This window comes from Eptesicus fuscus, chromosome 6 (assembly GCF_027574615.1).
Source record: "Eptesicus fuscus isolate TK198812 chromosome 6, DD_ASM_mEF_20220401, whole genome shotgun sequence".
Lineage (NCBI taxonomy): Eukaryota > Metazoa > Chordata > Mammalia > Chiroptera > Vespertilionidae > Eptesicus > Eptesicus fuscus.
The window spans coordinates 10,790,142-10,808,298 of NC_072478.1; the positions used below are offsets into that span (position 1 = coordinate 10,790,142).

General features: G+C 43.8%; 1 protein-coding gene and 1 non-coding gene across 2 annotated transcripts in view; one reads left to right on the forward strand and one right to left on the reverse strand.

Moving 5' to 3' along the window:
* Positions 1–210: 210 nt before the first annotated feature.
* Positions 211–18,157, reverse strand: part of DOCK5 (dedicator of cytokinesis 5) — a 206,005-nt gene continuing 188,058 nt past the window's right edge. The window contains exons 46-52 of the mRNA XM_054717208.1: positions 14,985–15,068; positions 14,246–14,383; positions 12,495–12,661; positions 4,442–4,610; positions 3,645–3,783; positions 1,779–1,867; positions 211–1,241 (exon numbers count right to left, since the gene is read on the reverse strand). Of these exons, the coding sequence (XP_054573183.1) occupies positions 1,137–1,241; positions 1,779–1,867; positions 3,645–3,783; positions 4,442–4,610; positions 12,495–12,661; positions 14,246–14,383; positions 14,985–15,068 (891 nt within the window). The 3' untranslated portion in view covers positions 211–1,136. The remainder of the gene's footprint in view (positions 1,242–1,778; positions 1,868–3,644; positions 3,784–4,441; positions 4,611–12,494; positions 12,662–14,245; positions 14,384–14,984; positions 15,069–18,157) is intronic.
* LOC114235135 (small nucleolar RNA SNORA23) lies at positions 12,963–13,087 on the forward strand. The gene has a single exon (XR_003621318.2). It is a non-coding gene; the product is annotated as a small nucleolar RNA SNORA23 (small nucleolar RNA).

Genomic DNA, 18,157 nt, shown 5'->3' on the forward strand with positions numbered 1-18,157 from the left:
AGTAAGAGTCTCTAGTAGGATTATCCGTGTTTAACCTCAATTTCCTTATCTACAAAATAAGGGGGTTGTTTGTATGACTTTAAGGCCCTTCTATCTCAAAACGTCTTTAATTTTGTGTGGCTGTTGATGTGTGTGTAGGCGATATTTGATCACCTAAATCACATTAGTACCATAAACACATAATCAAATTAAATCCACAATCAAGAGGAATAAATAATCAAAAGGCGGTATTGCACTGTATTCTCCAGGGTAAAATCAGGCTGCAGAGAAGGGCTGCTGAGCCATCCAAATGGGGGCTGGAAGAGAGACTGTTGAACCTGGGCTTCTAAGGCCCTTATATCCAGTGATTTGAGCTCAGGAGAGGTAACAGGACAAGAAACTGTTTGTGCAAAAGAAAGAATTTTGAAGGAGTCACAGTAGGAAGGCACCACTGCTGTGCAGTGAGGGCCACCTGTGGGGAGTGGGGAGGGCCCCCGAGGGGCGCGGACAGCTTCCCTGTTACACAAATGGGCGTGGGTGGGGGACACAGGAGCTCGGGGCTCACGGGAGTCCATGGTTTGTCAATAACGACAGCCATTCATACTTGAGAGCAGCCAGTCTTCATTAAAAAGACGTTCTTTTCCTCAAAAAAGGCATAGTAGACATAGAAAGTTATGATTATTTCAAAGTACTTGATATCCGTCTCTCCCAATCGGTGATATGGGGTGGCATCCGTCCAGGTGAGAAAACTCCGCCACAAGCACATCTGTTCAGCAGCAGCAGAGCAAGAAATTCGTCCACCGAGTGGGCTCCTGGGGTCACTCCAACCACCCCATCGAACTTCCCCAGGCTTCGGCAGGTCCCGCTGGCTCTGCGCTGGGGGCTGGAATTTAAGGATGGCGAGGGAGCTCGCTCTCTTGAGAAATGCACGGGACAGGTCCATTGTGGAATTCCACGTGGATTCAAACTGCCGCATGGCCTCAGGCACGATCGGATAGAAGGCGGGAAAGAACTAAACCAGCTAGAGCTGGTGAGCCTCCGCCCAGGACAGGAAAGGCAGGCAGCAGGGGCCTGGCACCAGGAGGACCCTGCCTGCGGGCGGCCAGTTCTCAGGCCCCGGCTGTCCAAGCCGCTCTGCGTTTCAGAGGACACGATCTTCACTGGGGTCCAGGCTCCGAAGAAGGGACGCCGGATTTCCGAGCTTTGGGAGGTGGTGGGGGTGGGACTTTGGCTTCTCTTCGCACGGGCAGTGGGGGGGCAATCTGAGGGAGCAAGGGAAAGGAGACATGAGTCCTCTTTCTCCCCAGTCCTGCCGTCTCCTCCACATTTCCCAGCCTGCTTTAGCTTCTGACTCACCTGTGCCAAGTGGAAAGCGAAGTGAGACTGACTTACCCTCCCTTGTTTGCCTCGAGTCTGTTATACATCAGCGCTGCTCTATCCCCAACACGTGGGTACTGGGCACTCAATAAACATTTGTTAAATGAATGAAGGAACCCTACCAGAGGCCATTCCGGAATGACTGTCACCCACTCAGAAGTAAATTCCCCAATATAAACCGGAACTCTGCCTGTCTCCCCGCTCCACCCTGGGTGGGGAACAGAAACGCTCTCGCTTCCATCCGATGAGAAGGCCTCCCTGCGCCCGCTCCTTCCCGCTGAAAGCTGCCCTATCTTCTATGGTTTCAGGAATGAACCAAGACTTGATCAGGGACAAGTCCTATGGGAAACCTGTCCACTAAAGAGCCTGGAAAGGCCACAGCTGCGCTCCCACGAGGGTGCTCTTGGCCCCAGTGCCCATACCTCCGAGGAGTTCCTCTGGCTGCTTTTGGGGGGCGGGGGAGGAGGCACAAGAGCAGTCACCGGCGCATCTGTCTGCAAAGACGGGGAGCCTAGAAAGGATACAAAGGAGATGAAGACAGAAAGAATTCATCAAGGAATCCCATGGAACTCCTGGTTGCCATGGGAACACCTGAACCAACCGGCCACATGGCTAAGCTCCTATTCCATGCTTTCCGTGGACGGAAGGAAGACCTGCTTACCCCTAGTGACAAAGGCAGCGCCCTTCATTCCCCGGAAGGCTTCACAAGAAATTCTGCTGTGAAAATTTCACCGTTTGTTCAGGGTTTTTACCATTAAACTGATGATGAAAACATTTCCTAGGACTCTGTTCTCTGATGTTTCCCAAGTGCTTAAAAACAGTCACATAATAGGTGGCCTATAAATACGAGTTGAATTTAACGGAACTGTCCGTTTTATCCTTTAAAGCAGGCGTCCTCAAACTATGGCCCGCGGGCCACATGCAGGTGTTTTTGCCGTTTTGTTTTTTTACTTCAGAATAAGATATGTGCAGTGTGCATAGGAATTTGTTCATAGTTTTTTTTAAACTATAGTCCGGCCCTCCAACGGTCTGAGGGACAGTGAACTGGCCCCCTGTTTAAAAAGTTTGAGGACCCCTGGTTTAAAGGGTGTGAAACCCACTTCCTCCAGGAAACCTCACCTGCTTCTCCCTAGCTCTTGGTTGACCATTGTCTCGCATTTGGCACAGCGACTTACCCTGCAGTGCTCCCCTGACCAAGGGTGCCTTGGAATTCTCCTCAGGCCGTGTCGACGGCGAGGAGCTTACGGGTCTATTTCTTGCCCTCACTTTGGACCCTTCCCTAGATAAGGTACAGGGCTATCTACTCAGTAGGTCATAAGGAACTTGCATTCTCTCTGGTCCTGCCTGGATCTACCCCATTTATCCTATATAATAAAAGGGTAATATGCAAATTGACCCTCATGCCCTCGCCCATGTGGTCAAAGATGGCCGCCACAAGATGGCCGGCAGGGGAGGGTAGTTGTGGGCGACCAGGCCAGAAAGGGGAGGTCAGTTGGGGGCGACCAGGCCTGCAGGGGAGGGCAGTTGTAGGGGACCAGGCCTGCAGGGGAAGGCAGTTGGGGTTGACTGGGATTGCAGGAGAGGGCAGTTGGGGGCAATCAGGCCAGCAGGGGAGCAGTGAGGCGTCGATCAGCCTGGCAGGCAGAAGTGGTTAGGGGCAATCAGGCAGGCAGGGAGGTGAGCAGTTGGGAGCTAGCAGTCCCAGATTGTGAGAGGGATCCCAGATTGGAGAGGGTGCAGGCTGGGCTGAGGGACACCCCTCCCCAGTGCATGAATTTTGTGCACCAGGCCTCTAATACTTTCATAATTGGAAAAGGGGAGTGACGCCCCTTGGGGCACTGTAAAGAAAAGTTTAATGAGTCCTAGCAACCCGAGGGCTTCTTTGTTTGGCAAGAACTAGTCTAACTGTATTATACCCATGACCACTGAACTGAACCAGCTTTACAATAGATATATCTTGTGGCTGTTTTAGTAAAAATTGCCCAGATTCATAAACATACTCCAGTCTTAGTAAAATGAATATAAGGGATTTATATACAGGAAGACTTACTGCCCTAGCTGGTTTTGCTCAGTGGATAGAGCATCGGCCTGTGGACTGAAGGGTCCCAGGTTCGATTCAGGTCAGGGGCACATGCCCGGGTCGCGGGCTCAACCCCCAGTAGGGGGCGTGCAGGAGGCAGCCAATCAATGATTCTCTCTCATCATTGATGTTTCTCTCTCTCCTCCTCCCTCTCCCTTCCTCTCTTAAATCAATACAAAAATATATATTAAAAAAACCCCAAACTTACTTAGGGTCCGGGTAGCTTTAGGAGTGAGGGGAGGCGGACTCAAAGGTGTTGACGGAGGAGGTGAAGAACCATGAAACGGTGTCAGCCGATTGTCCAACAGCTGGAGACTCTTTGGCCTTTGTGCCTTTCTGTTGGGACTCTAGCATGGGGGTGGGGAAACAGAAAAATGTTCTCACGGTGAGGACCGCTGAACTCATCAACGCTGAACAACCTTGTCTGCTGAGCAGAAACTTGTTAAAGGCGTAATTCCAGGAGCCATTTTAAGCTTAGCACATCACCACGAGGTGGGCACCCTGGCAAAGACACTAACAGGCAATTCCTGAACCACAGAGTGTTTCCTGGCCGGCTGTGGACTTGATTTTGACCACAGCTGGATTGTGTCATTTAGGCTGGAAATGAGCCACCCTGATTCTCAGGGAAAGCTGGTCCGGCCACACTTGATGTGGCTTTAACGGAAGGAAAAGTACCTTTTATTTTATTTTTTTAAGTTAAAAGAAGAGAAATGACAATGTTTAGACTGACTCATGGAACATGGTGGCGAGAACCACATGTTTACACTGTGGTACAAGATCTTACGCCATTGTTGACTTAGATTCTCTGTCCAGGCTTTTCTTAGCACAGGCTGAGAACTGCCCCTGCCACAGGCTGCGGGTCCTGGGAAAGCCGTGGCTAGGCTTCTGTCTGCTGACTCGGAGCTGTGAGGTGGATGGCCATGTCCCTGGCTACAGGGAATGCTCTGGGAAACCTCTCCTGCATCCTGCATCCTCCCACCCACCCCCCCCCTTTTTTTTTTTTACCATCAGATCAGGTTCTGGCGCTTTCTCTGCAATGACCTGGGACTTGCTCATGCTCCATTCTTTCCTCTTGGACTTGCTGATCCGGTTCTCACTGTCCTCTTTGAGGGGCACATCTTCCACTCGGGCACCTGACGAGGCCCTGCGCTCCACAAGTGGCTCCAGGACCGACCTATCAGCGGAGAACACGGACATATCACAAAACACTGGTCACCTGACAATCCAAATTTACTCCAAATAGACCAGGGGGTTGCCCTAGCTGGTTTGGCTCAGTGAATAGAGCATGGGCCTGCAGACTGAAGGGTCCCAGGTTTGATTCTGGTCAGGGGCATGTACCTTGGTTGTGGGCATATCCCCAGTGCGGGGTGTGCAGGAGACAGCTGATCAATGTTTCTCTCTCATTGATGTTTCTAACTCTCTATCACTCTCCCTTCCTCTCTGTAAAAATCAATAAAATATATTAAAAAAAAAAAAGACCAGGGGTGATGAATCCTTAACCTAATATTGACCTGTGACCTCCCTCTCAGGTTCTAAAGCTGAATTTCCAGCTGCCAACTGAACTTCTCAAGCTAAACATGTACAGAAGTGAGACGATCCAAAGTACGGGAAGAAAATATTAGACTATTTATTTTATCCCAGGAAGAGAAGGTCTTATTAAACTTACAGGCAAAGACAGAAGTCACACAGTAAAAGATCAATGGGCAGCTTTGCATAGAAGATAACAGCACATGCTCTGGAGTCAGCCAGCCGTGTTCAAACCCTACCTATACTTACTTGTTGGATGACCTTGGGCAGATAACCTTGTTAAACCTCACTTTCCTTATCTGAAAAATGGGGATAATAATAGTACCTTCCTTATAAAGTTATTACAAAATAATCTGAGTATTCCTTAAATGGTTTTTAATGGCAACGATATATTTTCAAGCACAGTAGTAAATGTTGATTCAAGAACCATAATTAGATCCTATGTATAGAGTTTTATGAGAAACAGGAGAGTCTCAAAATATCTCTCCACAAATTATTTATTATTTACAAAGGGAAGAATAGTAACCACACAGAAAAGAAAATGAACAAACCCTTAACCACATGATCAATTAACATCACCAATAAGAGAAAAAAGGACATATGTGCTTCTGGATATGATACCGGAAAAGAACTCATCACACAAAATTGTATAACCTGAATCCTAAGCATAAGGAAACTTCACACAAACCCGAGTGAAGGGAGGTTCCCTGAAACAACTGGCTCATAATCTTCAAAGATGTCCATATTGTGAAAGACAAGGAAAGGCTAAGGAAACTGTCCTAATAAAGAACAAAGAGACATGGCTAAATACCATATATGATCCTGATTGGATCCTGTGCCTGCAATTGCTATAAAAGACATTGGAAAACTGACAAAACTGCAATATGGGTTGTCACTTAAAGTATTGTGTCAATGTCAAGTTTCCTGAATTTCCAGGCTTTTCTGTAAGGAGTGGTTATCTATATAATAAAAGCCTAAGCGACCATTACAGCAGAATGAACAGAATGACTGGTTGCTATGATGCGCACTGACCACCAGGGAGCAGATGCTCAATGCAGGAGCTGCCTCCTGGTGGTCAGTGTGCTCCCACAGGGGGAGCGCCACTCAGCCAGAAGCTGGGTTCACGGCTGGCAAGCACAGTGGTGGTGGCGGGAGCCTCTCTTGCCTCTATGGCAGTGCTAAGCAGCAGCGAGCAGGCAGACGGTAAGGAGCGAAGGGTCCCGGACTGTGAGAGGGTGCAGGCCGGGCTGAGGCACACCCCAGTGCACAAATTTCGTGCACCGGGCCTCTAGTGTAAGATAATATGCCTGTTCTTACAGTATGGTCTATGTAACCTAAGCTCAAATGGCACAGTGGGGTAAGAGGGAGGGGGAAAGACAGAGAAGAGGAACAAATGTATCAAAATGTAAAAAACAAAGGGGGGAGGCTTAAAAAGATATATCTTTATGATGGGTATCATTTAGAGCTTAGGAATGGGTATTTAATTATTTATTTTTTAGCCCTCACCCAAGGATATGTTTACTAATATTAGAGACAGAGAAACATCGATGTGAGAGAGAAACATTGACCAGCTGCCTCCTGTATGCACCCTCACTAGGGACTGAACCCACAACCTGGGTATGTGCCCTGACTGGGAACCTCTTGGTGTATGGGATGATGCTCGAACCACCTAAGCCACCCAGCCTGGGTTGGAATAGGTATTTAATAATTCCTAAATTGATTTAAAATTGATAGGTTTTGCTTCATAAAAATAAGAAGTTTGGAGAGATGCACAGGTAGAGTGCAGAGGGCTTTTAGGACAGTGAAATCATTCTGCAACGGTGCACGCATGTCATCATCACACATTTACCAAAACTCAGAATGTACGACACCAAGAGTGAAGCCTAATGGAAACTATGGACTTTGGATGGTAATGATGTGCCAACATCGGCACCTCAACTGAACAAATACACCGCTCTGGTGGGGGATGCTGACCATGCGGGGGGCTGTGCGCATGGGGGCAGAGTATGTGGGAACTCTCTGCACCTTCTGTTCGATCTTGCTGTGAACCTAAAACTGCTCTAAAAAATAAAGCCTATATAAAAACACAACATTTTTAGTACGAATAAGACAATATAAAAACAGCTATCAGCTCTTAGTATTTAAAAATGAAAAGCTTCTGTTCAGCAGAAAGCATCATTAGTAAACTAAAACTATTTGCTATACATATTTTTTTAATTGATTTGAGAGAAAGAGACATTGATTTGTTGTTCTACTTACTTATGCAAGTATTGGTTGCTTCCTGTATGTGCCCTGACCAGGGATCGAACCCGTTGGCAACCTTGATGTATTAGGACGATGCTCTAACCAACTGAGCTACCTGGCCAGGACTGCCATACATATTTTTGATGGCAAATATCTTTAATATATGAGAACTTTTACAAATCAAAAAGGGAAATATGAGTAGTTACATTTTTTAAAACTTATCAAAGGATATAAACAAGTATTTCATAAAAAATGTCCAAATGATTTTTAAAATTTTAGTGTCACTAGTTATTAAATACACAAATATTAAAACAAGATATTTGGAGGGGATAATCTGGAAAAAAATTTTTTTTTTACATTTTATTTTGAAAATTTTCAAACATATAAAAAAGTGGAGATAATATAATAAACCTCTATCTATACATCAACAATGATCACTTACGGACATCCTTGTTTCTTACACACCCAGTCTATGCCTGCCCCCGTGGATTAGCTGGAAGTGACTCTTGGACGTCACATCATCTCATCTATAAATATTTCAGCGCCTGTCTCTATAAGACAAGCCCTATTTTCATAGCATAACTACAGTCCCGTCATCAATCCTAAAAAATTAATAATTTCATCAAACATCCAGTCAATGTTCAAATTCCCTGATTGTCTCATAATTGTTTTTGTAAGTGGTTTGTTTGAATTGGGATCCAAACAAGATTCATTCAGTGTATTTGGTTGATATGCTTAAGTCATTTTAAGCCCTTTAATACTCTAGGTGCCCTTTCTACAAAATAGATTTTTCCTCTGTGAAGTGGCAGGATGAGAACATTCCAGAGAAGTTCGATTAGGGAACCACTGGAGCCACAATGGGAGATGCTTCTAGAATGCAATTTCTTTTTCTTATTTCAAATTATTCTCTCCTCTTCTGAATCACTTTTTAAAATTTATTTTTTTAAAATATTACATCTGAATTTTTGATTTTTTGGTATTTTCCAATTGTTAGTATATTTAAGGGGGGGGAACCACTCACTATTATTTATCTTAAATCTATACTAATTTAATAAAAATCATAGAAATAAATTCCAAAAAAGACCCTAATTATTCTTAAAACCAACCATGCCAAATCAAACAAAAATCAGTAACTGGTCACAGAGAGAAAAACAATTATCACCCAAGACTCTACCGGATCAATTATTACTTTACTTGAGAGACTGAGAACCAAGGTAAAAGACTGTGAGTCACTAAATCGACAGTCCAAGAGCTGTGAGTTTCAGTAGGGCCTAATTATGAACCAAACTAAACCACTAAACAGCTACATATAGTTACTTACAGTCCCACAGAGTCTGAGTTATTTTTTTCTTATAATGACAACTTCACAATTTTTCCTGAAACATCAAAGATTAATTTTTTTTAAAGTTTGGTTTGGAGCCCCTACTTCGTGGTGCTCTAAGCAGGCCGTTAGCTGGCCTGCTGTGTAATCACTCCGGCTTCCTTAACAAGATGCATCGTGTTTCATAAAGCAATTCTCTTTCTGGGCCTTAGCCTCCCATTTGCCAAACAAGAGGGATACATTCTACTTCCTGCCAACAAAGAATTGATGCTGTATAGATGGAACACCCATCATCACCACAGAAGTTTAATGGATACTGTGACCTAACACTGGTGCTAGGAGACTCAGGGTCATCAGGTGTGAATCCGTTTGAGCTGTTTTAAAGACACATTCTAAACAAACGTTAGAAAATATTATCAATGACGACTTCGTACTCACTGGGGAAAGAGCAATAACCCACATGCCTGTGGTTCCCACACAAAGAGGACCCCATTCACCTGCTTTGTTTACTGCCCTACTGTATCCGCAATTACGGAGTCTCTGATTTTCAATAGCTACCTCAAAACTTTGCTTTTTTTGAATGGGACAGAGTGTATTTCAAAAAGGAGTTAATGAACAGAACAGAATTTCTATGCTTTCTAAAGTAGGTATGAAGAAATCCACAGAAGAGAAAAAAAATAAATGAATCAGGAATTATTTAATATTTAGGACTTCAAAGATTAAATACAGGGCAAATACTTAATGCTGGTGAATATGTGTTAAAAATGATATAATCACTTGTATTTCATATATTGCATATGGCATTGCATATTGGTATTTAATATATCAAGAATTACAAGAAAATCTCATGCTCTGACTAGGTAATGTAAGCATCCGGACATGCATTCCTCATTTGATCTTCACCAAAAGGCCAAGAAGTGATCTGAGAATGCGTCCTAATATAATCAGAAAGCTAGCTGTACATGTACACATGTTTGCCACAACTCTTAATAACAAAAATGCATTTTATAATTGATACAAACTAAATGTTTTATATTGAACTATAATAAACTTTTATGATTATCTGTTTAGAAATAATGACACAGCTTAAATGTTCTATAGTAGGAGAAGGATGAATTAAGGTACGTTTGTACAATGCAATGGTATATATCTATGAAAAATTATATTTAATTACATAGCAACATGGAAAATGCTGGTAATAAAAAGACAAAGAGGAAAAGAAAATTACCAAACTATATTTTTGCTATAATTGTAACAATGTAGAGCTATCCATGTCAAGGAAAAGGATGGATAAGTAATTATGGAATACTAAACATTTGATTTCAAGGTAGGGAGCCATTTGGGCAGGTTATTTTTGTGTGTTTAATATGAAATTACAGATCCATGAGTAAATGGTGAGTCAGCTGGCTTGACTTATTTCAACACTAAAATACATAATGACATTAGGTATTCATCAGACATATTCACTTAGGCAGGTCACAAAACGGTACCTGCAATGATTCTGCACTTACGTACAATGTCTATGTACTTTTCCTGTATTACACAACTCAAACTTAACAGTGGTTACTTCTGAGTGACAAAGTTATAAGCCTTTATTCTTTTAAAAGTTTCTAATACTTTGAAAAATGTCTACATGTACATATATTAACTTTATAATTATCAAAATATTATTTTAAAATAATATCTTTAAAACAAAACAACATATCATAAATGCACTCCTTCAAAATATTTTAAATTTGAGCATGTGGAAAGGTACTCCGTGTTTCTGGCAAAGAAAGCTCCGTAACACAAAGCCATCCATCCTCCTGAAGTTAGTCCATAAATGGAATTTAAAAGGGGAACAGGATCCTAGGCAAGTTAATCCCAAAGTGAGCAATGGGTAAAACTAGCCAGGTAAATTCTGAAGAGGATTACTAGATGCTAAAAATCTTTTTTTAAGTCTATAGTAATCAAAATTGCATAACAGCAGTGCATAATAACACAGGTAGATAAAAAAAATGGGAAAAAGTCCACAATAGGCTAAAGAACATATAGGAGTGTGATATTTTTATAAGGTTGACATTTCAAATCAATAGAGAAAAGACAGCTTGCTCACTAAATGTTATAGGGAGAACTGGGTAGTTGCATGAGGGGAAAAAGTTGGCTTTATACCTCACACTTTATATTAAATTCCAAAGAATCAAGACTTAATTGTGAATAGTGAAATCTTAAAATTAGTTTCTTATAGTCTTAGAGTAGGGAAGGCCTTCAGTCATGATATAATATGCAGAAGTTATAAGATCAAATATTAATATATTTGATTACATTAAAAAATCAGAACAAACTAAAATATTAGAAGTCAAAAGAGAAGGAGATCTGCCCAGTCAGCATGGCTCAGTGGTTAATTTTTGAGCATCAACCTATGAACCAGGAGGTCACAGTTTGATTTCTGGTCAGGGTACATGCCCGGGTTGCAGGCTCAATCCCCAGTGTGGGGTGTGCAGGAGGCAGCTAATCAATGATTCTCTCTCATCATTTATGCTTCCTATCTCTTTCTCCTTCTCCCTTTCTCTCTGAAATCAATTAAAAAAATATATATATGTGTGTATATATATATACACACATATATATACATATACATATATATATATATACACATATATATGTAATATATATAAAAGACAAGGAGATTTAACCACTATGCTGTATACCTAAAACTAATACAAAATAATATTGAATGTAAACTATAACTAAACAATAAAATTTTAAAAAACAAAGGAGAAATTACGGGAAACATTCAACTCCTATCACAGACATGGCCAACATCCAACAGAAAATGTACACAAAACATTTGACCGCAGTTCATAGAAAATAAAACACGAACTGCCACTAAACAGATGAAAAAATGATAAACTTCATACAAGATAAATCAAAACAAAAAATCCCTCTACCAAGAAAATATTTTCCACCTACCAGGTTGGCGAAAATTAAAAAAGACTGATACTATGCAATTTGGTGGCAAGGTGTGGGTGACCGGCCAGGACTGCGTGCTGCTGGTGGGACTGTAAATGGGTATAATCTCTATGGAAGTCAGTGTAGAAATAAGTTTGGAAACTGCAACTATATAGGTTTAAAGACAGAGCGATTTTACTTTGGGGATTTTTCTCATATGGGTATATTTATATGTTTACAAAATAACTGACTTTTAAGATTCCTAGTTGCGGCATCAACTAAATGCCCACCAACAGGCTCTGGTGGCATGTATCCAGCGCAGACATACCACGACATGTTAGCAGCTCAAAGTAAAGAGGAGGCTCTCTATGTTCTGAAATGGAATAGTTTTAAAGATCTCGGAAGTGAGAAAAGCAAGGGAAACAGAGTATTACACGCTGCCATTCACATAATAAGAAAGTGTGGGGAGAAACGAGGGTTGAGGAATTGCTGTGCACCTGTGAAGAGCGGCTGGCAAGGCACCAGGGACCTGGCCGCTAACACGGCCTGCCCCTGCAGAGCGGCCTGGTAAGCGGGGAAGCAGGGGTCCATGGGAGATGTTTCATGATAAAGCTTTTTGGACCTTTGGAATTTCATATCTTGGGGTTAGATGAACTATTCATAAAATAAGTTTAATTTTAAAATTATTTTTAAAAATTAAAATGATAAAAAAAATGAAGCAATAACTACAAGTTATTGTGAAAAAAATCAATCAGAATGTGATTAGCTGGATTAGATAGGATATGATTCTATTATGGTTCCCTCTGCCCCCCACCCCCTGTTTTTCCATAGGTGTTGTTATCATTATGTAAATAATGATATTCCTCATGAGGGTGAAAATAAGAATGCCCCAAAGGCTAATAACCCATGAACTCTGAATTATTTCCCTTATGAGGATAATGTATCTACATTGGCCAAGTCTCACTTTGGTACCAAAAGTAAGTATTGGAAAGGAGTTACTCCACCCCACCTGGCAATTCAAGATCAAACCCTTACCCGTCGGATCCCGGCCTGGAGGAGGCATTATCGGATGAGTTAGAAGAGGTGGAAATCACAGAGGACGTCACGGAGGTGATGGACAATCTCCGCAGCGTAGACGACATGATGTAGGGCAGCACAATGGACCCCGTGCGGCTCTGCTTCCGCTCGGTCAGGTTGGGTGGCTGGAGAACACGTGCCCCCGTGGTTAGCTGGCCCAGAATTCAGCCCATGTGAAGGAGTGCAGGCCCCCTGTTTGTCTGTGGCAAGTGCCCAACTGTATTGGCTGGCACCCCATTCTGACTGGTTGGTGAGCTCAGTTGTTAAATAATGAAGCACTTACATTCTTATTTATAAACACAACTTAGGTTAAACCTACTTTGTTTCTAAGACTAGGGAAAAACCACCATAATTTGCTGTCAGCCGCATGAGAGAGAAATAACCAAAATCTTCCGCCTGCTTTTCCAGCTTTGCTTCTTTCAGGCATTAAAAAGGTGGAATATTATAAACATCATGCAGCCAAAGAGTAAGGTGCGATCATAGTACTGGTCTAGTTGTTGTCTCATTGGACATAGTTTACCACTGGCCAGCCTCCAAATTCCCATACAGGAAAAAAAAAAAAAAAAAAAAGTGGAATATTGGCCTAATATGAAAGCTTTTAGACTGAAACTGCCGACCTGATACTCAACCTGGTGAATCTCAGGGAGTAAGGGAACACTGACCTACTTTCATGAGAAATTTCTCCAGTGGGACATGGAACCCTACATGCGACCATTTCAAATGTACACGCTAATGTTGACCTGGGTCTAATCGAAACCAAACTCATGAGGTGAAAGTCACAGTCTCTGCCTGCCATCTAGGAATCTGTGTGGAAGACAAATTTTCCTAGGAGAAAACTCCTAACTGGTGGTAGGTTAGGAGGCAAATTTCAGGAATTCATGATTGAACACTTAGATGACGGAAAGAGATGATCAAACAGACTCTAAGGAGTGGAGATGGAGGTATGGGAAAAGAAGAGAGAAGTGCAGAAGAGAAGTCTAGAGCTTGATTTGAGGAAGAAAATCTGAAAATCGGAGGTTCCGGAATAAGGCAGTTAAATAGAGCAGGTGAACTCACGTTAAGAAGAGCAGATACATGAAGCTGGGACCAAGCAAACAATCAACTGTTGAAAAGGTTAGCACGTGCACCCCCCGACCCGACTTCTCAGGAGGAAAAACAGAAATTTGTAGCTGTGAGAAATGGGTTAGAATGGTCAAAAAATTACAAAATCGGCTCCATGCATGATAAATGTCCTTCACAATTCTTCCTCACTTCAAAGGTGTGAAGAGTGCAAACTTGCCATCAACATAAAAACGTATTAGAAAAAACTGTAAGAATTGGGCTAAGTCAGGATAGCAACAACCAGTGTCCGGGATCAGGGGCACCTCAACTTCTAACAGCGTCGTTCTCCGCCTGGGAGCATGTTAGCAGGGGAAATTCTGGGGCCCACCCCAGAGCTATTGAATCAGAAACCCTGGGGATGGGGCCCAGCAACTTGTGCTTTCACAAACCTTCCAGAAGGGTATGAGGGTTGTTCAGGTTGGAGCACAAGGATGGTAGAAGGTCATCAACAGTAGACCATGGCTTCTCTGACACTCCACCCCCACCCCCCGCCCCATATTTTCATGCCACCTACGCTACTTTGACTCATTTGGCGTCGGAAACACCGGTCAATGCTGTAAAAGGTGAGAGAACAGAGAAAGCTGAAAGGCTACGTGGACAAAGCCTACCAGTGTGATAACCCCATAGAGCCTTTCGACTTTCTCCTTGAGTTCCCGGAAGCAAGAGGACAAGCGGTTGTGCAGCGGCTTGAGCTGCTCCGTCAGCTTCTCCCCATGGATGCGGATCCCCTCCGTCAGCAGGGGCATCTGGAAAAAGGGCACGGAAAGACTGCAATGTGGTCTTGGAAGAGGGATAATTCAGATTTGGGGAAAGACGGGGGCTGGGGATGGACAGGTAAACAGGCAGACACGGCACATGTCAAATGAGAAAGCTACTTGTCAGTGTCGTGCTTGGGAGCTGAACGCCTTGAGTCAACGAAGCAGAGAAATGCACACACCACGGACACAGGCCAGCCCTAAACTGGGGAGGGCTGTCCGACGAGGCCAACCCATCTGAGCCCGGGCCTTTCTGTGGATGAGCAACTGACAGGTTGAAGCCTTAGATGGCGTGGATGGCTGCATTCTCTCCCACTGTTCACTGAAGGAGTGAGGAAGAGAAAAACAGGCCAACCTCTCTCAGGTGACACAGGCCTTGAGACCTGGGAAATGGATGCTATTCCCAGGTCGCTTTGCCAAACAGACAGATAGGTTGTGATTCCATGGTGCTTTTTTTAAAAAAGGGAAAGTAACCCTAAAAGTGGGCCGTAGGTTTGAGCCCTAGGGAAGACGTTAGACTCGTGCACTATGGCCGCCCACGGAGGGCAGTGGGAGCTGTCCAGCCACACACCACCCTGTATGTGGGGCCTACCTGTAACGCTATCAGTCTCTTCAGCAGCTCGATCTTCTCCTGGTCTTCAGGATGCTCCTGCAAGTACTTTTCCGTAAAAAAGGCCTAAAAGCAGAGCACACGGGAGTGTTAATGAGAACACACACCTATCTGTGTATTTGGCCCTAAAGGAGGGGAGGGAGGCCTGGGAGGCTGAAACATGCCTTCTGTCCTATGTCATAAACCAGGAACGACTAAGTAACAGCACAGCCCGCGTCCATAGTGAACAATTCAAAAAAGCAGGTGCTATTTTGTGGTCCGTCTGGAATCATGCAGTTTCTATCAAGAGTACATTCTTAACAACACACACACACACACACACACACACACACACACACACACACCAATCAAGTAATCAGGAGCAGAGAAGAATGTCATTCTTTTTTTTTTTTTTTTTTGGAGTGGGGGTGGTGAGGATAGAGGAAGGAGGAAGGGAAAGGCACCAGCTTGCTCCCTGGAGGGAGAGCCAGAATGTCATTCCTTAAAATAACTATTCCAAAAAACTAAGAAAAGTCCAAATGACCATATCAAAAAGTTATGCGTTAGATTAGGTACACAGGTATTATAAAGAAGAGAGCAAAAAATTAACAGATTGGAGATGTGTCTGATGGGTTTTCTGCTCTACCACGTGATATGGGCTGTACTATAATTTTTTCCTATATTAAGAGAATATTAATACCTGTACTTTATCACTAACCACCTATCCAAAAAGCTATTTTAAATGCATTTATTATATATCAAAATTACATCACCTATAACATAATCAATAAAAATTCAAAGTCCCATGGCCAAAGCCCTGTCATAGGGAAATAAAACTCAAACTATAAATATAGGAGTTACATAGATCACCTAAAAGACAGAAGTCATTGGGAAAGAAAACGGAACTCTGTAGTGAACATTTCCAATAAGCGTTCACACTGGGAGTTATATATTTTCCCCCTGTACCTTCATTTCTGAGCATGCTTTCAAAGACCAGCCTTCAAAGAACTGTTAGGTATGTGTTCTCATGAACACTCCCATGTGCTCCATGCCTAGGAAAGCCACCCTCTTATATACAAAGCCGAGGGTTCCTGAAACTACAGGATACAGTTAAAAAAGTGGTCGGCCCATTTGGTGTGGACAACAGAATATGCACAAACTCTCTCCTTGTGGGGAGATGTTATAGGTTGAACTGTGTTGTCCAACCCCCACCCCCACCCCAAATTCACATGGGGAAATCCTACGCCCTGACACCTCAGGGTGTGACCTTAGAAAGGGGTGCTGTGGAGACAGACATGCACGCAGGGAAAAGACTGTGTGAAGAGAAACAAGGAGACAGTCATCTACAAGCCAAGGAACCCAGAGATTGCCTGCCCGGCACCGGAAGCTAGGGGAGAGGCAGGGCTCCTTCCTCACAGCCCTCGGAAGGACATTTCCCCAGCAGCTCATTCTAGCCAGATTCTTAATCAGAGGGACTGTCGATATAAATGAAAAAGTAGTATTTGCTTAAATAAAAGCAGTTTAAATTTTTGACAGTTCAAAACATTTTTCTGATATCTATATATATCAAAGCCTAAGTGACCGGACAATCGGCCGGTAGCTATGACGCACGCTGACCACCAGGGGGCAGACGCTCAATGCAGGAGCTGCCCCCTGGTGGTCAGTGCACTCCCACAGCCAACCTCCTGTGGTCCCTCCCCCTAGCCAGCTGGGTGGTCAGTACGGTCCCACAGCCATTCTCCCGTGGTCAGCCAACCTCCCCTCACCATCCCCGACTGGGACTGGGCGAGATGGCCCTGATCACCGGCCAGGCCGAGGGACCCCACCTGTGCACAAATTTGTGCACTGGGCCTCTAGTATAATATAATGCAACTAAGTTCTTAAAGCACCTGAGCCAGGGAACATCAGAGTGCCCTGAACTTAATTTTTCTAGCAGAAAGGCTGGTGAATTACAGCAAACAGCTCCTGTGTTCTTATCAGGCCATGGTTAACCGTCTGCCTTAAAACAGGTCACCTGTGTCAGGTAGGTAATAATGGGTTCCCCGACTGATTGCAATAGAACATGGTGATCAATGAGAGTTTAACTTCTTCTTAAGTTTAGAAATGTACAAAGTTATACACACTAATTAAAAGTATAAACTAGTATTTTAAGCCCAAGTTCCTGAAACACTGTATATCCTTCCTTTGCTTTTTTTTTTTTCATTTAAATTAGAGACAATAACATTGGGAAAAACTTCATATGAAGTTATAAAATATTCACGAATATTGGCATATGTGAATCTGATTTTTAGGGGCATTCTGAAATATTAACACTTGGAAAAACACATCAAAATTACTATCAGATAGCTAACAGGAAACATACTCACTGAAATTATCCTATATAATAAAGGGCTAATATGCAAATAGACCGAACGGTGGAACAACCAAACAACTGGACGCTATGATGTGTGCTGACCACCAAGGGGTGCGTGTGGAACATGGCGGCATCGGCAGCAGGCGGCAGAGTGGGGAACATGGCAGGTGTTGGCTGCAGCGGGATGGTGGAGCAGGTGAGCAGGGGTGCCAGACCAAGGCGGGGCACTGGTAGCTGTCATTGGGGTGAGCCTCTGGTAGTTACTGAAAATTCTTTGCTCCCTCGCACTGCAGTCCTGTCTGGCGCTTGCACCTGCTGCCAGCGTCAGCCCTGCTCACACTCGCTGCCGGCACCTGGAGCCGCCGCTCATACCCACTGCTGGCACAGGCCCCAATTGCTCCGCGCAGTCAGGTGCCAGCGGGGCAGGCACCGTCAGTGCATGGGAGTGGCAGTGGCAGGAGCGGGGCTGCAGCAGGAGGAGCCAAGCAGGAGTGCAGAGGATGGGCCAAGACCCGCCCCTGTGCTCACCACAGCCTCATGGCCCACAGTTCCTTTCAAGGTGCACGAATTCATGCACTGGGCCCCTAGTTATAGTATAAAAAGGATTATATTTTGGATCCCAGTTTTTTATTGAATTCCACTGTAACACTGGAAATTATTAGTGAAACATAACAAGGGCAAACTAGAATTTACTTCTGGTGGTGAGAATGAGAATCAGCCTACTTAATGTCCACGGGCCCTTCCCGTCCATCTCCCCCCACCTCCCACCTGTCAATCTCCAGGATAGTGCACAGGGGGGTACTAGGCAAATGTTTATTTTCAA